Raw genomic sequence first — 19,206 nt, 5'->3', positions numbered from 1 at the left:
TATTGAGCACTTTTGTTTTGTTTTGGTTTGGTTTGGTTTGGTTTTGTCTTTGAGACGGAGTTTCACTCTTGTTGCCCAGGCTGGACGGCAGTGGTGCAATCTTGGCTCACTGCAACCTCCACCTCCTGGGTTCAAGCGATTCTCCTGCCTCAGCCTCCCAAGTGTCTGGGATTACAGGTGCCCACCACCACACCCACCTAATTTTTGTATTTTTAGTAGAGATGGGATTTCACCATGCTGGTCAGGCTGGTCTTGAACTCCTGACCTCAGGTAATCCACCCGCCTCAGCCTCCCAAAGTGCTGGGATTACAGGCATGAGCCACCACACCCAGTCGATCACTTATGTTTTATCACATCTAATTTTCAGGGTCTAGTCCTCCCCTAGGCCCTATAAAATAGATTCTACTCATTCATTCAACAAGTATATATTGTACTCTTATTATGTGTCAGGAACTATATTAAGTGCTGGAGATGTGAGAGTCAACAGAAAACAATGTTCCTGCCTTCATGGAGCTTACAGTCTGTGAGAAGACACATACAAAACAAACATAAAACTGAAATTGTCCCAAGCACTAAGACAGAGAGGCATCTGGTGCTGAGAATGGGCAGTCAAGCAAATAAGGAAATAAGGTTTGAGGCAAGCTCTAAGAAATAAGTAGAAGCTAACTAGACAACTAAAGAGTAGACAAAGGAAACAGCTTGTGTCAAGGCCCTGGGGCTAGAGAGAGGTCAAAGTACATGCAAATCAAAGATCAGTGTGGCAGTGGTCAGGGAAGAAGGTGGTATCAATTCTATCCATGGTCTGCCTGATATCCTATACTCCAGAGCCAGAGTTCCTAACCATTTCAGCCTCTCCTGTAGAGGTCTAGCCCAGTCACAGAAGCTGAAAGTCCACAGCTGACGTGCAGTGAAGAGAAAACTTTAAATACTTAGGTAGGGGTGTTGCGTGCGATTTTCCTAAGGAAGCCTTCCAAGAAACGAATGCAACCTTGAAGATTTGCAGGCATTGGCAGACAGGAGCTAGAAGACCTCCCCTAGATCCTCAACACGAAATATAGGCTTGACGCAGAAGCCTCTCTTCTTACCCCAAAGCAGACAGGTGAGAGAAGAAACGTGACAGGAGTAAACGAACTACAACCCCGCCCCCGCCGTTCCTGCCCCACCACTGCGGCGGCGCGCGCCACCTTCCGGAAGCGGAAATGGACAAGAGGTCAGGGTAGGTTTCTGAAGATGGCGGCCTTCAAGGGTCTGGTGTCCGCCTGTGGGCGGCTTCTGCGTGGGCTCCTAGCGGGCCCGGCAGCGACCAGCTGGTCTCGGCTTCCAGCTCGCGGGTTCAGGGAAGGTGAGTCATGCGTACCAGCAACCTCCTGAAATTGAGAAGAGCGGCGGAGATTGCTTCCGCCAGCCCCGGTGCGCCCCTTCCTCCCTTTCCTTCGTGCGATTCTGAAACTTAGGAGGTACCGGCTCCCCAGGCGTGCTTAAAAGCCCCTTCCAGACCCTGGTGCCTTATCTTGATCTCCTGCCCCTTGTGAGTATCCTCACGAGACCGAGGAGGACGAAGAGAAAAGCCTGCATGCTTAGCAGGAGCAGAAAAGAAACCTGTCCCAAGGTTCAGAAAAGTTTTTGGAAAGGGTTTTCATGTTAATTCTCCCTTCTATATTCTCCGAATCACAGTCTCTTTTATTAAAGAGTCTCTGGATCACGAAGGAAGGCCATCTGGGTACCCCCCCAGAGCCTCCCTTTCCACTTTCTCTTCTCAAAATGCTGTGATCTGATGGCGGCTTTCTCTGCCCTGGCCGCTAGTCTCCCTGTGAAGGGGAGGCCAAAGTGGAAAGGCCATTGAATAGCTGAGACATAGGCAAATGCAGAATGGTAGTTCAGCTTTTCATTAATCTTAATCTGGGAAAGCGGCCTGAGTCGAGCATCAACTGAGAGCTTACTAAATGCCAAGTGCTATGTGCTTCAAGCTGTGAAGGAATTCTGGAGACAGAAAATACAGCCTTTTTTCTGAAAAGCTTAGGTTCCAATGAGATTATGTATATGCACACTCCAATAAATGCAAGTTAGCCTTTTACGTGATGAAGTACAGGGAGACTCAGTTACTGGAAACAGCAAACCCAGTTGGAAGTTTTCATAAAGAGGATGTGTCTTGAGCAGGCTCACAAAAGGATGGAATCTGGCGGAGAGTGAAATGGTCTTTTAGGACATAGCCTTCCTTTGTGTACTCCTGGAAGCAGGAAAGGATGAGTGATGTGCAAAAGAAGAGATGTGGGTTTTTTGAGGATCTGGCATAGTATTGGGCAGCATATCCTTTAACGAAAGCTGAGAAGTATCCAGTGGAAAAGAGTGATCATTGTTGTCAGAGAGAGCAGAAAAGTCTAAAAAGAAGAGCCTAATGAAGGGGCCATTGGATTTGTCTCAGAAGAGGTCTGTTTGTAGCTTTCAAATAGCAATTTCAATAGAGTGGCAAACAAGGAATCCAGTTTGGAGAATTGAAAGAGATAGTTGATGAAGAAATGGAAATAGCAGGTATGTTTGAAGAATTCAGCCCGTAAGGGGAGTATTTGCTAGAAAAAAAAGTCTGGATACTGCCTGGTTAACTTATCCATTAGTAGATCCATTAATAAAGACGCTAAAGAAATCATGCAGATGATAGAAAGAATTTGGATGTTTCATCTGTTCCCATGCTGCAAAATAGGCACATCTCCATACCATTTTGGGGGAGTCTACCAAGTGTCAAACACTATTGGCTACAATTTGCATAGTCTTTTGAAATTCAGAGTTGAGGCAGATTTTGCTATCCAGAAAAAAAAGCAAGAGGAATTGTTTTGTTTTAATAACAAATATTTGAAATGAGTCTTAAAGAATTTTTTCAGTTGGAGAGTTTGTGGAATGATGGACTGTAAGCCAGGTACAGTGGTACATATCTTTAATCTCAGCACTTTGGGAGGCCAAGGTGGGAGGATCACTTGGGCTCAGAAATTGGAGTCTAACCTGGGCGACATAGTGAGAACCCCTACCTCTTTAAAAACACGAAAAATGGATCAAATGGGTCTCTGAAGGCCTTCATCTAAATGTTAGGTTGAATTAATGTGATTCTACATGAAGGCACTGCCATATTCTATATTCTTAAGAATAACCTGTCTTCAAAGCTTTTAAATGAAAACATTTTATTTTGCTATTCTATCCATTATTTGTAAGGCATAAAGTATTGTACATATAACTAATTTTGACTAGTCTCAGCTGGTATATGTGACACTCAAACAATATTGTACACATAGAATTTAAATGTATGGGAAAGAAGCTGGGTCTCTTGCTGAAAATATTCAAGCATCTTACTTTTCGAAGTATCAGATAATAATACATGATTTTAGTCAGCTTATGAGGACTGAGCACCAGTTTTCCTGTCTATGAAAACTTTCAGTCTAAAGTTTCAACTGGGGGGGCAGTTTTGTCCCCCAGGAACAATTGGCCATGTCTGCAGACATTTTTGGTTGTCACAACTGGTACTACTGGCATCTGGGGGGTAGAGGTAAGGGATGCTGCTAAACATAATGCACAAGTCAGTTCCCCACAACAAAGAACCTTCTGGCCCAAAATGGCAGTCCTGCTGCTGTTGAGAAAGCCTGGTTTAAAGTTTGACCAGAGAGATACACAAAACCAAAAAAAGATTATTATGGAAAAAGCAAGACTGAAGGAGGACAAAAATAGAAATTGTGACTTACTGTGCCTGCTTCAAATACTGTGCTAGGTTTTCCACATACATTTATTCAGTTTTCTCAAAAACACCTTAAAGGTGGATATTAACTGTCCTCATTTTTATAAATGAGGAAATGCAGTCCCAAGGGGTTTAATAGCTTGCCCAGCATCACATGTCTAATAAGTCATGGAGTTGGAAGTGGAGCCAGCCCTCTTCCCTCTCCACCAGTAACATCACCTTGGTATTCCATGGCAGGGCCTTCCTTATTGTTCCCTCCTTCCCTGAAAGCTCTTAGCAGTTAACTTGCCAAAGACTGTTTAATGCCTTTATGGTTGGCACTGCCAGATTTAGCAGAGACTATATTGGATCTCATTCCTCCCTTATCCCTCTTAGAGTCCTTGTGAAGGAAATGTATTTAAAATAAAATTTTAAAAATATATATAAATTAAGTCATGATCTATCAGCCACTTAGAGAAGGGTATATTGAATTGAGCAAAGGCCAAAGGGAATTTGCTTCATCTCTTTCAGTCAGTTAAGAAGGCCTTCTGGAAGACCTAACATTTCAGACAAGGATATGCCTGGCAGGTTGGGCAGTCCCATATAAAAGCTTTGAGAGAGGAGTGAGTTGGCGTCTTTAAAGAATTCAGGGGACATAGTCCAGAGTAACCTGCTAACTCCTCATTCTGAAGCATAGGTCAGAGGGACGTTCCTTCAGGGGTCCAAGGGAAAGAAAGGGAGGTGATGAGGGAACCAGAAACTTCAATGGTAGAATTAAAGATGAACTGGAGGAAGCAGGGCTTGAGGCAGGAAGGTGTTTGCGAAAGGTGGTCAGTGGCCAGAAATGCAAGCACACATCCCAAACATGGCACTCCTCTCCCTGACCCTACATAAGACTATTAGGGCCACTGCCCAGCCATCAGTTACTCCAGTCTTTCCTACTCTGCTTGGGCCCTGGTTTCCACAGATCCTCTCCAAGAGGGACCTTGGTCTCTGGGCACTTCAGCAGTGCCCTGCACTCCTCATCCTTTTTCACTTCCTCTTTTAATAACCAGTTAGGTCTTTACATGGCTGCAGTTCACTATGTCTGTTCATGTGGCCATCAAGGTTTTTTGCATTTTCCATGTTTGTTGTTGTTGTTTAAGAGACAGAGTCTTGCTGTGTTGCCCAGGCTGGCCTCTAATTCCTTAGCTCAGGTGATCCTCCTGAGTAGCTGAGACTATAGGTGTCACCCCCTCTCCTCCTTTTGCATTCACTGCAATCTCACCACAATGCCATTTGTTCTAGACTATTATAATTCAGTTATCTTGGACTCCATCCTAGGCAAGTATTTACTGAAGTACTCAAAGGACCTTTTTACAAGGCATGGACTTTATTACAGTCAAGTTCCCATACAGAGTTTAGTTCTTTTCCTCCTCTAGGGCAAAGACTGCGGCTTCTATTCTACTGTAACTCTCCACAGTAGGTAGAACGAAGCTGTACAGTCCACAAGTGCCCAGCAAATGTGTTGCCTCATGTGGGACAAATTATTTCATGTGTATGAGAAGTGCTTATCTGGAAAGATTTTGGCCCTTAGTTCTAGTTTAGAAAACTACTTCATCTCTTTGCTTAGCTTACTAGATACTGCCATATCGCAGAACACAAGGGTGATTCCATCTTTTTCTAAACAAGTTTTCTATTAGTGCCTAAATCTCTCAGTCCAGCTTTTCTTAGCCACCCCCGCTTCTCTTGAGTAGGGAGGCAGCCAGGAACAAAATGGATCTCAGGTTTTGTTTGGTTTTGACACATTTTTGTATGCACGCTGTAAATCAATACTATTTTGATTCCTATCTCCTCTTTCCAGAGGCTTAAAATCTACTAAGGGCCTCCCCAGGCTCCAACAGGGCCTTCTCCTGCACTAAGACACCACCCTGATCGATGTCAGTTCAACGTGAGTTCTCAAGTCATTCCTTCTGGTTTGACAGATTGTCTCTGTTAGATAAGCATCTGCCTATTGTTTTACCCACTGGCTTCTAGTAAGATGATTCACTGGCTCAGAGTTGCTGTGTGGAGGGGGAGCTTGTGAACAGTGGAGCTTGCCATGGGCTTTGATCTGTTTTCCAGGGGCCAGTGGGATGACTTCAGGATTTGGTACTTTGCCGGGAGTGATGTGTGTTTTGTTAGACTTGTTTACCTCATGGTTAGGACCCAAGTGCCTCCACCAAGCAGGGAACCACATGTTTATCCACTTGTGTTTCAGGGCATTGTTCTTCTGCTGACTCCAGTGGTACCAGAACGTGTCTCTCCTTTTGTTTCCTTTGGGGATTCTTGGAAACTTTCCCCCCTACTTGTTGCTCAGATTAGGTTGTCTCTCAACTTGGTTTTTGCAAATTTGCAGAGTTGCAGGGTGCCTGGAACCCCTACTGGACTGGGGATGTGCCGGCCTCCTACCTCCCTTCATTTCTCCCCATCCTCCATTTGTAGGTTGATTCTGCAGACTGACGTATTGCAGTGACCTTCCCTCTGCAGCTATGCTGGCTTCCAGACTGAGGACCACATTGAGTCTTACTCAAATCCCATTCTTGGGTTGGTCTGTGTTCTGTACAAGTAGATCTGTGTGTGAGGTGACGCATTTTCTTTTACATTGAAAAACCTAGGTTGTCTTTGAATTGATTAATAACTACAGTGTTCTCTAGAGAAAGCCTCAGGGCTTTTCTAGTCATTGTTATTCCTTTTTATGTCTGGTGTTGGACACTGAGAGGCTGTCAGGTTGGTTGTTTTGGAGCAGTGAGTCTTTATGAATGGGTTGCCCAGAAGACAAATAAGAGACAATTCCAAGCAGTCTGTGTCCAATTAAGTGTTGGTCACAGAGCTCAGTGATCACAGATGCTGCCATGGGCCTCTGGTTGGGTTACAACTACCTTTTTCCTTAGATGGTCCCTTCTCTTTTTATTGGTGTTTGTTTGTTTGTTTGAGATGGGGTCTCGCTCTGTCCCTCAGGCCGGAATGCAGTGGCATGATCATGGCTCACTGCAGCCTCAACCTCCTGGGCTCAAGCAGTCTTCCCACATCACCTTCCCAAGTAGCTGGGATTACAAGTGCATGCCACCATGCCTGGCTAATTTTAGTAATTTTTGTAGGATTTTGCCACGTTGCGCAGGCTGGTCTCTTAACTCCTGAGCTCAAGTATTTCTTCCCACCTCAGCCTCCCAAAGTGCTGGGATTACAGGCGTGAGCCACTGTACCCAGTCTGGCTTCTGTCTTTCTAAAGAAACTGTCAGCAAGGGAGTATCTCCAAGAACTATCTGATTATATTATCCGAAATGTGGGCTATTGGCTCGGTTCTTCTTTGAATGATGGTTGAAGTTGTCATTCTGCATCTTGGTTAGGTAAGGTAGTAAGACAGGAAATGTATTTAGCCTGACAGATGTGTGCAACTGGTTGTCTTGCCTTCAGGTTCTCTTCTGACTGCCTCTCCTAAATAGGCAAAGCACGGAGGGCATCCCTCTCCGTTTGGAATGGCAATACTTGAAATTCTTCTTGGACCCAGTATCTTCATGCTCCTTATTCCTACCTGTCCATCAGCCCTCTCCAGTATAGATAATAAAATGCAACCCTGCAGGGAGAAGAGGAGAGGATTTCACTCACGACCCTCAGGATGTGTTCTAGGAGTGAATTTGTCTTTTTGCTCATTCACTGGGGTGCCACTGGAATAGTGTTAGTTCAGTGCTGTATCTTACATTGTTAATTCTTCAAAGCAGAAACCATTCTTATCTGATTCTCTTTGTGTAGGAACACACACTGCTTGGGTACTTTTGAAGGTCTTCTAGATACCGCTACCCCACCCTCTTTTATTGCTAGCCACTGTAGGACAGGATCTGACCAATCCCTTTGGATAGAACCAAGATAAATCTTTGCATAGAAAGGCAAAAACAGTGTGGAACTCCTTAATCCCATACCAGAGAGGTGATGCTACCTGGGCATCCTGGGCTTGCCCCCACCCCGCCTCAAGGGCATAGAGCCTTGGCACTAGTGGGGTGAAACCTGCGTGCTTTCTGTTCCAGGTGGAGACCATGAGAGAGTACAGACGGAAGGCTGCTTTTTTCCACATATGTAGAATTTGAGCTGTTATTTGAAACTCTCTGTTCCTTATTAAATGGCTGACCTAATTTTTCCCCCTTTATCTCTGTAGTGGTGGAGATCCAAGAAGGGAAGACAACTATAGTAAGTATCATTGAGTTGGCCATGTATAACCTCTTTAACACTTGCAGCTGCCTGGCCACTCCTCTGAGGGAGGGAGGGGCCCAAACTGGATGCCCAGCTCCAGAATCAGCTCCCTCAGTGACCATAAATCCCACAGTCTACTATTTTTCAAGCTGTGCGCTATAGTGTGGTTAATCAGGAACAGTTGCTATGCCTGGGCTGAGGTATCTGCTCTTTGATTAAAGTGGCCTTTTGTATAGCAAGGTCTCAGAGGCCTTTGCTGATAAGCTCTTTGGTGGGTGATGAATCAGTTTCCCGAAGGGGAAACTAAGGCATTATTGCACGCCTAGAGAGCCACAGTAAGTTGACCCAGAGCTAAGAGCCTGGACCTCAGTTCCTTTCTTTTCTGCCTAGAATGACTAAACTACTCCTTATATGATGCATTTAAAAAGTGACATTCTCGGCCGGGCGCGGTGGCTCAAGCCTGTAATCCCAGCACTTTGGGAGGCCGAGACGGGCGGATCACGAGGTCAGGAGATTGAGACCATCCTGGCTAACACGGTGAAACCCCGTCTCTACTAAAAAAATACAAAAAATTAGCCGGGCGAGATGGCGGGTGCCTGTAGTCCCAGCTACTCGGGAGGCTGAGGCGAGAGAATGGCGTAAACCCAGGAGGCGGAGCTTGCAGTGAGCTGAGATCCGGCCACTGCACTCCAGCCTGGGCGACAGAGCGAGACTCCGTCTCAAAAAAAAAAAAAAAAAAGTGACATTCTCCCGGCCCTGGCCTTCCTAGCTGGCACCCTGGCTTGTCTGTTGGTAAGAAAGTTGGAACAATTCTTCATCTACCCACTCCCCTTTTCGTTCCCTGGGCCCATCCCACCTCCCTTCCTTGGGGAGTCATGGGGCCTAGATTATCCTATAATCCTTAAAAGACAACAGCGTTGTTTTCACATGGCCTTCTATGCCTCCAAGAAATCCTCAGCGACTCCACAGAGCTCCCAGAGGCCTCTGTAACTTCCATGTCAACCAGAGATTTAACCCTTTAGGTAGCCAGCCGAGCTCAATCCTTCCCAAGGCAGTCTTATTCCCAGGACAAGTCCATTAGGTTTCCCCCTAGAATGCTCCCTCTGCCTTTCCACTACTTAGCCTTAAAACAGTTCTTTTTAGGGGACCGCCCCAGTCCCCTTAGGGTACCTTTTAGGCTTCTTGATTCAAAGCCAAAACAAGCATTCACTCTATAAACTCCACACTGGAGGAAAGAAATACATCTGACTTTTGAGTAGAGAGTGTTTTTCATGTGGGTCATGAGTCTGCTGTTTGTAGAATAGATGTGGAGGCATTGTGGCCTATGAGAGCCCTCAGGGGAGGGAAGAGCCCATCCGTGCCTTTGGCAGCATGGCCATGGCTGACTGGGTATTATTCTCTCCCCTATGAAGTAAGATCAGACACCTACCTCACTAGATTCTGGAGGTTAAGTGAACTAATATATGTGAACCATTCTTAGCACTGAGCTACACATATAATGGGGAGTCAATAAATGTTAATTCTCCCCACCCCCCAACCCCTGACCCACTGCAACCTGCCTCCCAAGGCCTACCATGTACTTGGGAATTTTCTCTAACATCTCAGTTTCTGGCATAGTTGTGATTGCCGTGGCAGAAGGAGGGTAGCAGTGCCCTGCACGGCCAAGTAGTACTTCCAGCCCCTTTCCCCTGTGCCACTTCTCCCCCAAGAGACAGTGTTGCTTCCCTCCCAAAGCCTCCCAGACCCGTCCCAGCCTCACTCTCATAACCTATGGCCTCAGTCAGCAAGGCTCTCTAAACTCCCCTCTTGCAACTGGAGCTAATTCCCAGATCGTTGGTTTATTGCGCTTAGTAATTCCAAAACTGTATCACAGGATACAGCAGCGATAGGGAGGTCATTTCACACTTGGCCTCAGCATGGTTTAAAAGGTGGCATCCAAAATGATAAAAGCAAGGAGCATGACAGGGAAATGTATCCTCCCATCTGTATCGTGTTAGTTTTTCCTTTCTTTTGTAAGACAGAAGGAGTGCCTGCATATCTGCTTATATGGCACAGCCTGGGTTTTTTCAGCCTTGCTATTCCTGGCATTTGGGGCTGAGTAATTCTTTGTTGTGAGGGCTGTCCTGTGCAGTAGAGGATGGTTAGAACATCCCTGCTAGATGCCAGTAGCACTCCCTCCCCCAGACGTGACAATCAAAAATGTCTCCAGACATTGCCATATGTCCCCTGGGGAGCAAAATCACCTCTGGTTGAGACCCACTGGCATAGCCTTAGCTCTGTAAGATAAAGCTGGGAACTGCATTTTCCCCCTAGGAGGACATGTGGGATGGAAGGGATGCTTTCTTTGGACTCTATATCCCTGTGCCACTTGAAACTTTTTACCATGTGCATGTGTTACTTTCCCCCAAAAGCCAGGGAGGGGAAAAAGTATAGTGTTCTGGTGCCTTTGTTTTTTCTTTTGAGGAAGGAAAGGTAGCATTCAATTGATACAGCAAACCCCTCCCTCCCTCTTGCCACTGGTATTAAGTTCAGATGGTTTCCATTACCCCTGTAAGCCACCAAACCACATCCCTGTAGCTATCTCAAGGCCTAGCATACAGCAGCTACAGAGTAAACACCACAGTTCAGGCAGAGAAACCTCTTAGCTACTCCCACAAGAACCCCCAAGGTAAACTTTCACCAGCATTCCCATCATTTGGGGGTTTGTGCAAAGATAATGTGGCTCCACGCAGGCCCTGTCTCTCACACTGGCTCTCTTTCTCTGTCTCCTAGATTGAAGGCCGTCTCACAGCGACTCCCAAGGGCAGTCCAAATCCTCCTAACCCCTCTGGCCAGTGCCCCATCTGCCGTTGGAACCTGAAGCACAAGTATAACTATGACGTGAGTCTGGGTACAGAGACACTCAGTTCCGTGTGTCATGAAGCTCTCAGATTGCCTGGTTAACTGGAGCAGTGTCCCCCCGCTTTAGCTACTGCTGCATTTCATGGAACCACCAGAGATGGGAGCATTTTGTCCAGTTGTTCTCAACCCTGGCTGCGCATTAGAATCACCTGGGGAGCTTTAAAAAATAATGATGCAGGCCGGGCGCGGTGGCTCAAGCCTGTAATCCCAGCACTTTGGGAGGCCGAGACGGGTGGATCACGAGGTCAGGAGATCGAGACCATCCTGGCTAACATGGTGAAACCCCGTCTCTACTAAAAAAATACAAAAAAACTAGCCGGGTGAGGTGGCGGGCGCCTGTAGTCCCAGCTACTCGGGAGGCTGAGGCAGGAGAATGGCGTGAACCCGGGAGGCGGAGCTTGCAGCGAGCTGAGATCCGGCCACTGCACTCCAGCCTGGGCGACAGAGCGACACTCCGTCTCAAAAAAAAAAATGATGCATGGGCTCCACCAGGTCCTCCCAAGCCACTTCGTAGATGTAGTCTCATTCACTGCAGCTCTCCCTCTGAAGAAGACCCATCACCATCTTCAGTAGCCTGGGAGACTGAGGTCACGGTGCAGAATCAGCCTCGGGGGGTGGAGCCTGAGCATTTTTTCAGTGCTCTCCCGTGGCTCTAATGAGCAGCCAGGGTTGAGAGCCACTGATTGAGTTTGTGGTCTGGTTGTGCTTCAGACCACTAGGGCCCTTAACTCAGCTCACAGGGGTTGTCCTCTTGTGGGATGGAATCATGATCTGGGTTTGGCTTTCCTCTTTTATGATGAAGGTGTATTTCAACAGACTCTTGGTTCTCACTGTGATCTGGGAACACGTCACCCTGTCGTTCTGTATTGGAGCTGTAAAGATACCTGATTGCTCAAGCTCTTCTAGTGCAGTCGTTTCCAGGGAAAGAAGAAAGTAGTGAATAATAACAACAAGTGACATTGAGTGCATACTCTGTCAGGCACTGAGTACTTATCTGTTTTAGTTCACTTAGTTTTCACAATAACCCTATTAAGTAGGTACTGGTTTCATCCTCATTTTACAGATGAGGAAATTTGAGGCATGGAGAAGTCAGTGAACTTGCCTCAGATCCCCCAGCTAGTATCAGAACTGGGATACAAACTCCAGGGACGAAAGCCCAGGCAGAGCCTGTGCTCCTAATGACTACACTACCTCCTCCCCAGAGATGGGGAGGGCGTGGGACTAAGGACACAGCCCTGAAGAAATCCTTACTTGTTCTTCAGAGCTCTCACTGGTGACATGAAGCACCCTATTTTTGGGTTTCAGGTGATGCAGGCTCTGGGCCAGTTTGACCTGTAAGTTGTCCCTATGCCCCTTTGTGGAATAGGATGACTAAAGGCAGAGATCCTGGTCAGGTGATAAGAGCAGGAGAAGCCACATGCCCGTGGGATCTGAACAGAGTGACCCAACTAATCTCGTGGGCTGGAAGCCTTGGCTTGAGGCCACCCTGAGGGGTGGGGGGGTTCTTTCTGTCGTGGGGCCCTTCTCCTGATGGCCGCCTGGAGTAACAGAAAGCAAGCACACAGGCAAGGGGCAGTGTTTCCAGCTGCTCACCATGCGGAAGTGAGTGGGGTTGTGGGCATCCTTGGAACCTCAGCTGCTGATAGGAAAGCAAACCCCACACCCGCCCAGCCACCGTAGGGCACTCTTCCTACCAGCTTTTTCCAGGAAACATACTTGGCTCTCTCCAGCAGAAGAAATCTAATCCCGTCTGAGGTAAAGGCTAAAGTTGTTTTTCCTTTTACCCCTTTCCACTCAGAGCACCATTAACCTGAGCTGCACAAAGCTATTAGCTTGCTTGGCAGCCTACGGTGGAGGGCTGGGGCCTCCAGCCCAGTTGATTAGCCCTGGATTAATCCAATCCAAATTCTTTTCATCAGATTCTGAAAAGTACAGGGGTGGGAACTGAAGGCCTGGGTCCCTCAGGAACTGTCCAGTGATTAAAACAAATCTGCAGTTATGCAGCAAGGCGCCTGCCAGGGCAGCAAGTTGGTTTGTGGAACTTGACTGCTAAGATTGGCATGCCAGGCACTTGCAGGGAGGGGAATGGCGAGTTTTCTTTAACCCCTTAAGCCATTCTATGAGAATGGGGTCTTGCTATGTTGCTCAGGCTGGTCTCGGCCGGGCGCGGTGGCTCAAGCCTGTAATCCCAGCACTTTGGGAGGCCGAGACGGGCGGATCACGAGGTCAGGAGATCGAGACCATCCTGGCTAACATGATGAAACCCCGTCTCTACTAAAAAATACAAAAAACTAGCCGGGCGACGTGGCGGGCGCCTGTAGTCCCAGCTGCTTGGGAGGCTGAGGCAGGAGAATGGCGTAAACCCAGGAGGCGGAGCTTGCAGTGAGCTGAGATCCGGCCACTGCACTCCAGCCTGGGCGGCAGTGCGAGACTCCGTCTCAAAAAAAAAAAAAAAAAAAAAAAAAAAAAGAGAATGGGGTCTTGCTATGTTGCTCAGGCTGGTCTCGAACTCCCGAGCTCAAGCAGTCTGGGAATCGTAACCTTTTAGACCTAGCAGGGAAGTGGTCCCTTTTCTTGATTCTGGCTCTGTTTATCTGTTCCTTTGACCTGTCCCAAGCAGCTTGGTGAGCATGTGATGGTCTGAAGGAAGCCCAAGGATCCATTCAGATCTGGTTATAGGGGGCCTAGATCATGTGAGATTAAACTTCACAACCCTAGTTCCATCCTCCTTGGCTTTTATGCCTTCCTAGCACTTCAGAGGGAATGGCAAGAGGTGGAGGGGCTGTTTGCATATACTCTGGTTTGTGGTATATAGACCTTAAGGTCTAAAATGTTACAGGTTTTCCTCTTGTGTGGAAACATATGGCATGCCTCCTAACCCCACCTGAGCAGACATTTTATCCAAGAAAGATGCTTCAGGTTCATAAAAGATTGGTGACACTTCTTGAAGAGTTTCTGTTCTCTAACCTAGTCTATCAGAAGATCTCATGAGGCTAGGTGTAGGGGTGCAATCCCAGAACTCTGGGAGGCCAAGGTGGGCAGATTGTTTGAGCCCAGGAGTTCGAGACCAGCTTGGGCAACATAGCGAGACCCCATCTCTAAAAAATTAGCCAGGCATGGTGGCACGCACCTGTAGTCCCAGCTCCTCAGGAGGCTGAGGTGGGAGGATCACTTGAGCAAGAGATTGGGAGGCAGAGATTGCAGTGACCCAAGATTGCACCACTGTACTCCAGCCTGGGCAACAGAGTGAGCCCTTGCCTTAAAAAAAAAAAAAATCATAGAGAAGCTGGGAGCTCTTGGGGTTGGTAATGGGGTACAGAAAATCTTACTAAGTTGGGATTAACCTTGGTTGGGTGAAGGTAGCAGACCAGTGTGCAAAACTCTGTGTGGAGAAAGTGATCTCAGCCAGGTTCCCAGGAGACATCAGCCTCCCCTGTAGACCATGAAGCCCTAGCTTCCCAGCATCAAAGGCAAGCCCAGCTGACCCTCATCCCCTATTTTCGGTTTCCACTAGGATGTTCTGCTGCTTAGCCAGTTCATCCGGCCTCATGGAGGCATGCTGCCGCGAAAGATCACAGGCCTATGCCGGGAAGAACACCGCAAGATTGAGGAGTGTGTGAAGATGGCCCACCGAGCAGGTAGAAGGCCCTGGGGACCAAGAGAGGCAGAGGGCTGCAGGTGCTCTCTCCCTACCCGGCTGCCCCATGTTTCAGCCCCTCCTGGAAGAAAAGAGGATATCCAGAATGTTAATTATACTGACCACCCAATGCCAACCTCCCCACTCCCTTGGGCTTTCCCTCTGGCCCCCTCAGAGCTGCAGAGGGAGCTGCAAAGACTATCCCATCTTCCCCCCACTCAGGTCTATTACCAAATCACAGGCCTCGGCTTCCTGAAGGAGTTGTTCCGAAGAGCAAACCTCAACTCAACCGGTAAGCAAGCCTGGATGTGAACAACCTGAGCATTCTGCGGGCCCTTAGCCTTCACTGGCTTCCACTGGGGAAGCTATTTGCCGGAAATCATCCCACAGCTCAGGAAAGCTATGCACCTTGGCTGTCTGTTCCATTCCCTGCCAGCTTGAGCATCCACCCCCATCAGTCTACCCCTGCTGCAGTCTTTGCTTCTTCTGTTGCCTTCTTTGCCTCAGCCTCTTTCCTCTGCTTCTTCTTTTGCCTCAGCCTCTTTCCTCCCCTGTAGTGCCCTTAGCAAAGGGGCAAGGAGGGTAGAGGCCTGCTGATTGGGCATTAGAATGTGCTAATCCCCCATTTATGACATCACACTGGGTTGCTATGGGGACGTTAGTACTACTACAAACTTTCAGTATCCCAGCTCTCTCCAGTGCTGGGGTTATTAGAGGACAGAAGGCCTTAGAAATGGGAGGGCCTCCTGGGTTAGTGCCACTGAATAAAGCTGTGCAGGTCGCACACTGGACAGCTTCAGGGTAATATCCATGTAGACTAGGTCACAAATAGTGCTCCCCAGAGTTGTACAGTTAACAACCTACACAGCGCCATGTGGCAGCCTACGAGGCCTTGAGTTCATATAGAGAAGGAGAGGATGGCCCCCAGCCCCTGGAATCACTCTGTCTGCCTTTTAGTCTAAGCAGGACCCTGTAGAATGGGGGCAGATTCTTGTCTGACATTCAAGCAGCTGTCCCATTGCAAGTTCCCTTCTTCCCTCCTCTCTGGCATCAGCACACTCACATAGTCCTAGATCTCTAGTATCCCCTTGTTGAGAATAGAGCCAGGTCTGTAGAATTGATTTGAGGGGGTTCCTCTTCCCTGCGAATGGCCCTTTCCTCCTGTCCAGCTGGTGGTTCCCAGACTGGAGTGAGGAACATATTAGGTTGGTGCAAAAGTATTTGCAGTGTTTGTCCTTTTTTTAATGGAATTGCTCTCTGTAAGGTATCAAAGATGACTGACACAAAGCAAACGCCTCAGCCCCCAGCAAACCTCCTAGGCTGTTCCCCACCAGAACTCAGGCATGGAGGGTAAGGGGCTGCAGGGGTTGTGGGATGTAGGAATGCAGGGCTTCTTCCTGGTACACTGCCTCTCTGTCCCTGGAGGCTAAGTCAGAGCTGGACCTTTACCAACACCATGCCAGCACCCTGGCTGTGTGTCCATCTCTACCTGCACCCCCCACATTGCTAGCTCAGCCATCTGCCAGCAGCTCTTGGAAAGCAGGACATGCTAACCTCTTCCTATGTCTCCTAACTGTGCTATGGACCATTTGGGGGTTGAGCCCACCCCCTCTGGCTTTTTAAGAGACAGCAGCAGGCCTGAGGACACAATCCATCCTGCCTCAGACCTTTGAAGCTAGGCCAGGCACCCTCCCATACATCCGGCATCCTTTAACGTGACACAGGATTGATGATGTGTGGGGGCTTGTCGGTTGCAAAAGGCCACCCTGAGCGGGAGAGGGAGTTCAGGCTACGAAGGAAATGGATTCCCTTGCAGGGGAGTCTCGTTTAATGCTGCCATGCATGGGCCCAGGCTCTGCTGGGGCCTGGTGGAGCCATACTTTGTCCCTCCTCCTGCTGCCCCTTCAGGAGAGGTAGGAAGGGGCTGGTTTAGGAAAGAGACTTGGTTCTTGCTAGAGTTGGGGTGTTCCCAAAGAGCTGGCTGGAGGCCACCCAGCCCACCCCCTGCCGGCTGGCTGCTCCATGTGGCACAGGCATCAGGCCCAAGGCCAGCTAAAGCCCAGCTTGCCTCTCCAAGGCACGGGAGAAAGAACAGCTTTAGGGCAGTGGCTCTGGAGAACCTTTTCAGCTTATCCTCTGCATCCCCAAATCTCAATGAGCACCCCTTCTGGGGAGCCTGCTCCCATACCCCATCTCTTCATGTACCCCTCTGAAGCCTGGGAGAGGCCAGCAAAGGGGCCATCCCTGGTCCCCTCCCTTTACCTTACTCTTCCGTCACCCAGCACCACCGACCATTGAAAAAGCAGTCTCCTCACACCTGTAATCCCAGCACTTTGGGAGGCCAAGGCGGGTGCATCACTTGAGGTCAGGAGTTCAAGACCAGCCTGGCCAACATGGTGAAACCACGTCTCTACTAAAAATACAAAAATTAGCCAGGCGTTTTGGCGGGCGCTGTAATCCAAGCTATTCCAGAGGCTGAGAGGCAGGGGAATCGCTTAAACCCAGGAGGCGGAAGTTGCAGTGAGCCGAGATGGTGCCACTGCACTCCAGCTTGGGCGACAGAGCGAGACTTTGTCTCAAGAAAAAAAAAAAGCAGTCCCTGTAGCTAGCCTCCTTCACAGTCATCACCCTGGCCAGGGCAGTGACAGTTCCGGGAGACACACGGAAGGCCCTCCCCTCCCTGCCCAGCACACACTTGGAGTGCAGGTCAGCACCTCAACGCAGGGCTGGCAGCAGAAGACCAAGGTCCAGCAGAGCTCAGCTGAACTGCATAAATCAGCAATCATTTTTTCACTTCTTTTATCTAAGAGTTTTTAGCTAAGGTTATTGATTTTTTTTAATAAAAAAACTTTTTCTTTGACGGTCTCTAGAGACAGCTGGGTTGAGCCCCAACCTAAAATGGAGGCAGGGGAGGATTCCTGGCGTTTGTCATGGCTGAGCTTTCAGAATGAAGGATGGGCCTTTCTGGACAGGATCCAAGTTTTATTCTGGACAGAGTAAAACCCAGTCCCAGCCGGCATGAGCCACTTTTCTGGGAACTATCAGGGCCCTGGCCATCCCCAAAGGAGGCCAAAGGTCCATGGGCGGCAGCCATCTTTCCCCACCCCCCTCCTACTTACAGGAACCTTCCTAGGCTAGGGCCGCGCCCATGGGCCCTTACCCCTTGATTCCCATCACAGGTTGGGTGAGGGGCAGGGGTCTTACACCGGTTATGGTACCGTGGGGAGTTCCCTGAAGGCTGGGGTAGCAGAGTGAGCCAAATGGGGAAGAGTAGTGGGTTCCTCCAGGCCCTTACATCAGCTCTTCTCGCCCCGTGGTTGAGGCCAGAGAGGAATGATCTGCTCTTCAGGCAGCCTCTTTTCTGCCTTTTCCTCAGCAAACACACACCAACATTGACTGTTATAAAGATCAAGGGGGCCGGGCACGGTGGCTCACACCTGTAATCCCAGCACTTTGGGAGGCTGAGGCAGGCTGATCACGAGGTCAGGAGATCAAGAATATCCTGGCCAACATGGCGAAACCCCATCTCTACTAAAAATACAAAATTAGCTGGGTGTGGTGGTGGGCACCTGTAATTCCAGCTACTCAGGAGACTGAGGCAGGAGAATGGCTTGAACCCAGGAAGTGGAGGTTGCATTGAGCCAAGATCACGCCACTGCACTCCAGCCTGGTGACAGAGCAAGACTCTGTCTCAAAAAAAAAAAAAAAAAGATCAAGGGAGCTTGTGGCCCTGGGCTGCCTGACCCTGGCCACACAGGCTTGCGGCAGCAAGAGCCCAGCCCATCTGTTTAGAGGACGCTCAGCAGTTACTCCCAGGAAAATCCCTGCACTTCAGGAAAGGGAAACTGGTGAAAGGATTTGCTTGCCCAACCGTGGCCTGGCCTGAGGAGGCAGTGCTCCACTCTCCCAATTCCAGCTTGGGCCCCCAGCCCTCACAGGCACCTCTTTGTTCTCCCTCCACAGGTACCTGACGCGCTGGGCTCCTGGCTCCGTCAAGTCCATCTACAAAAAAGGCCCCCGCTGGAACAGGGTGCACATGCCTGTGGGGTCACCCCTTCTAAGGGACAATGTCTGCTACTCAAGAACACCTTGGAAGCTGTATCAGTGACAGAGAGCAGGGCTTCCAGAGTTCCTCCTGCACCTGTGCTGGGGAGTAAGAGGCACACTCATAAGCCCTCAGCCACAACTATACTCCAGACCACGATGGCCTGGCCCCTCCGACATGGATGGACAGGGGACAGTGGGACTAACTTCAGTACCCTTGGCTTGCGCAGTAGCAATGCTGGGAGCTAAAGGCAGGCAGGGCAGTTGGGTCCCTTGCCAGCTGCTGTGGGGCTTGGGCCATGCTCAGTGCTGGGGACAGGAGTTTTGCCCAAATGCAATGTCAAAAACTGGGCTCGTGGGCTTACCCACTGGGTGTGTGCTCACTGCTTGGGAAGTGCAGGGGGTCCTGGGTACATTTCCGGTTGGGTGCAGAGCGTTGAGTCACTGATCTCTTGTGATGGGGCCAATGAGTCAATTGGAAGGAATTCATGGGCCAAACAGGTCCCATCCTCTTCATGACAGCTGTGAGCTCCTTACTCTGGGGGAGCTGCAAGGAGCCAAGGTGGGCTACCTGACACACTTGCCGCTCTCGTGTGAATCCAAGAAACTGCCTTCCTCAAAGGGGCCCTGGTTGTCACCTCCCACAGCCATTTCACCCATTATTGTCTAGTATCTCTTTCATTAGCACATTCCAACCCTCTGCCACTTGGTTTAGAGATGA

At 49.0% G+C, this 19,206-nt stretch overlaps 1 protein-coding gene across 3 annotated transcripts; it reads left to right on the top strand.

Moving 5' to 3' along the window:
- Positions 1-1,090: 1,090 nt before the first annotated feature.
- Positions 1,091-19,111, top strand: MRPS18A (mitochondrial ribosomal protein S18A). 3 transcript variants are annotated; one of them, XM_033217293.1, is made up of 6 exons: positions 1,091-1,342; positions 7,869-7,900; positions 10,676-10,783; positions 14,319-14,442; positions 14,664-14,733; positions 18,405-19,111. In XM_033217293.1, exons 1-6 carry the CDS (start codon positions 1,231-1,233, stop codon positions 18,547-18,549), a joined length of 591 nt encoding a protein of 196 aa, XP_033073184.1. In that variant the 5' UTR covers positions 1,091-1,230; the 3' UTR covers positions 18,550-19,111. The 3 variants fall into 3 exon arrangements, with proteins under 3 accessions (XP_033073184.1, XP_033073183.1, XP_033073185.1); XM_033217294.1 differs by adding an exon at positions 5,541-5,627 and having other exon boundaries at positions 1,211-1,342; positions 14,319-14,733; positions 18,405-19,004; XM_033217292.1 differs by having other exon boundaries at positions 1,185-1,342; positions 14,319-14,733; positions 18,405-19,004.
- Positions 19,112-19,206: the final 95 nt, after the last annotated feature.

The sequence above is a fragment of the Trachypithecus francoisi genome, unplaced genomic scaffold (genome assembly GCF_009764315.1).
Source record: "Trachypithecus francoisi isolate TF-2019V2 unplaced genomic scaffold, Tfra_2.0 Lachesis_group10, whole genome shotgun sequence".
Taxonomy (NCBI): domain Eukaryota; kingdom Metazoa; phylum Chordata; class Mammalia; order Primates; family Cercopithecidae; genus Trachypithecus; species Trachypithecus francoisi.
This window is presented reverse-complemented; position numbering and strand designations above follow the sequence as displayed.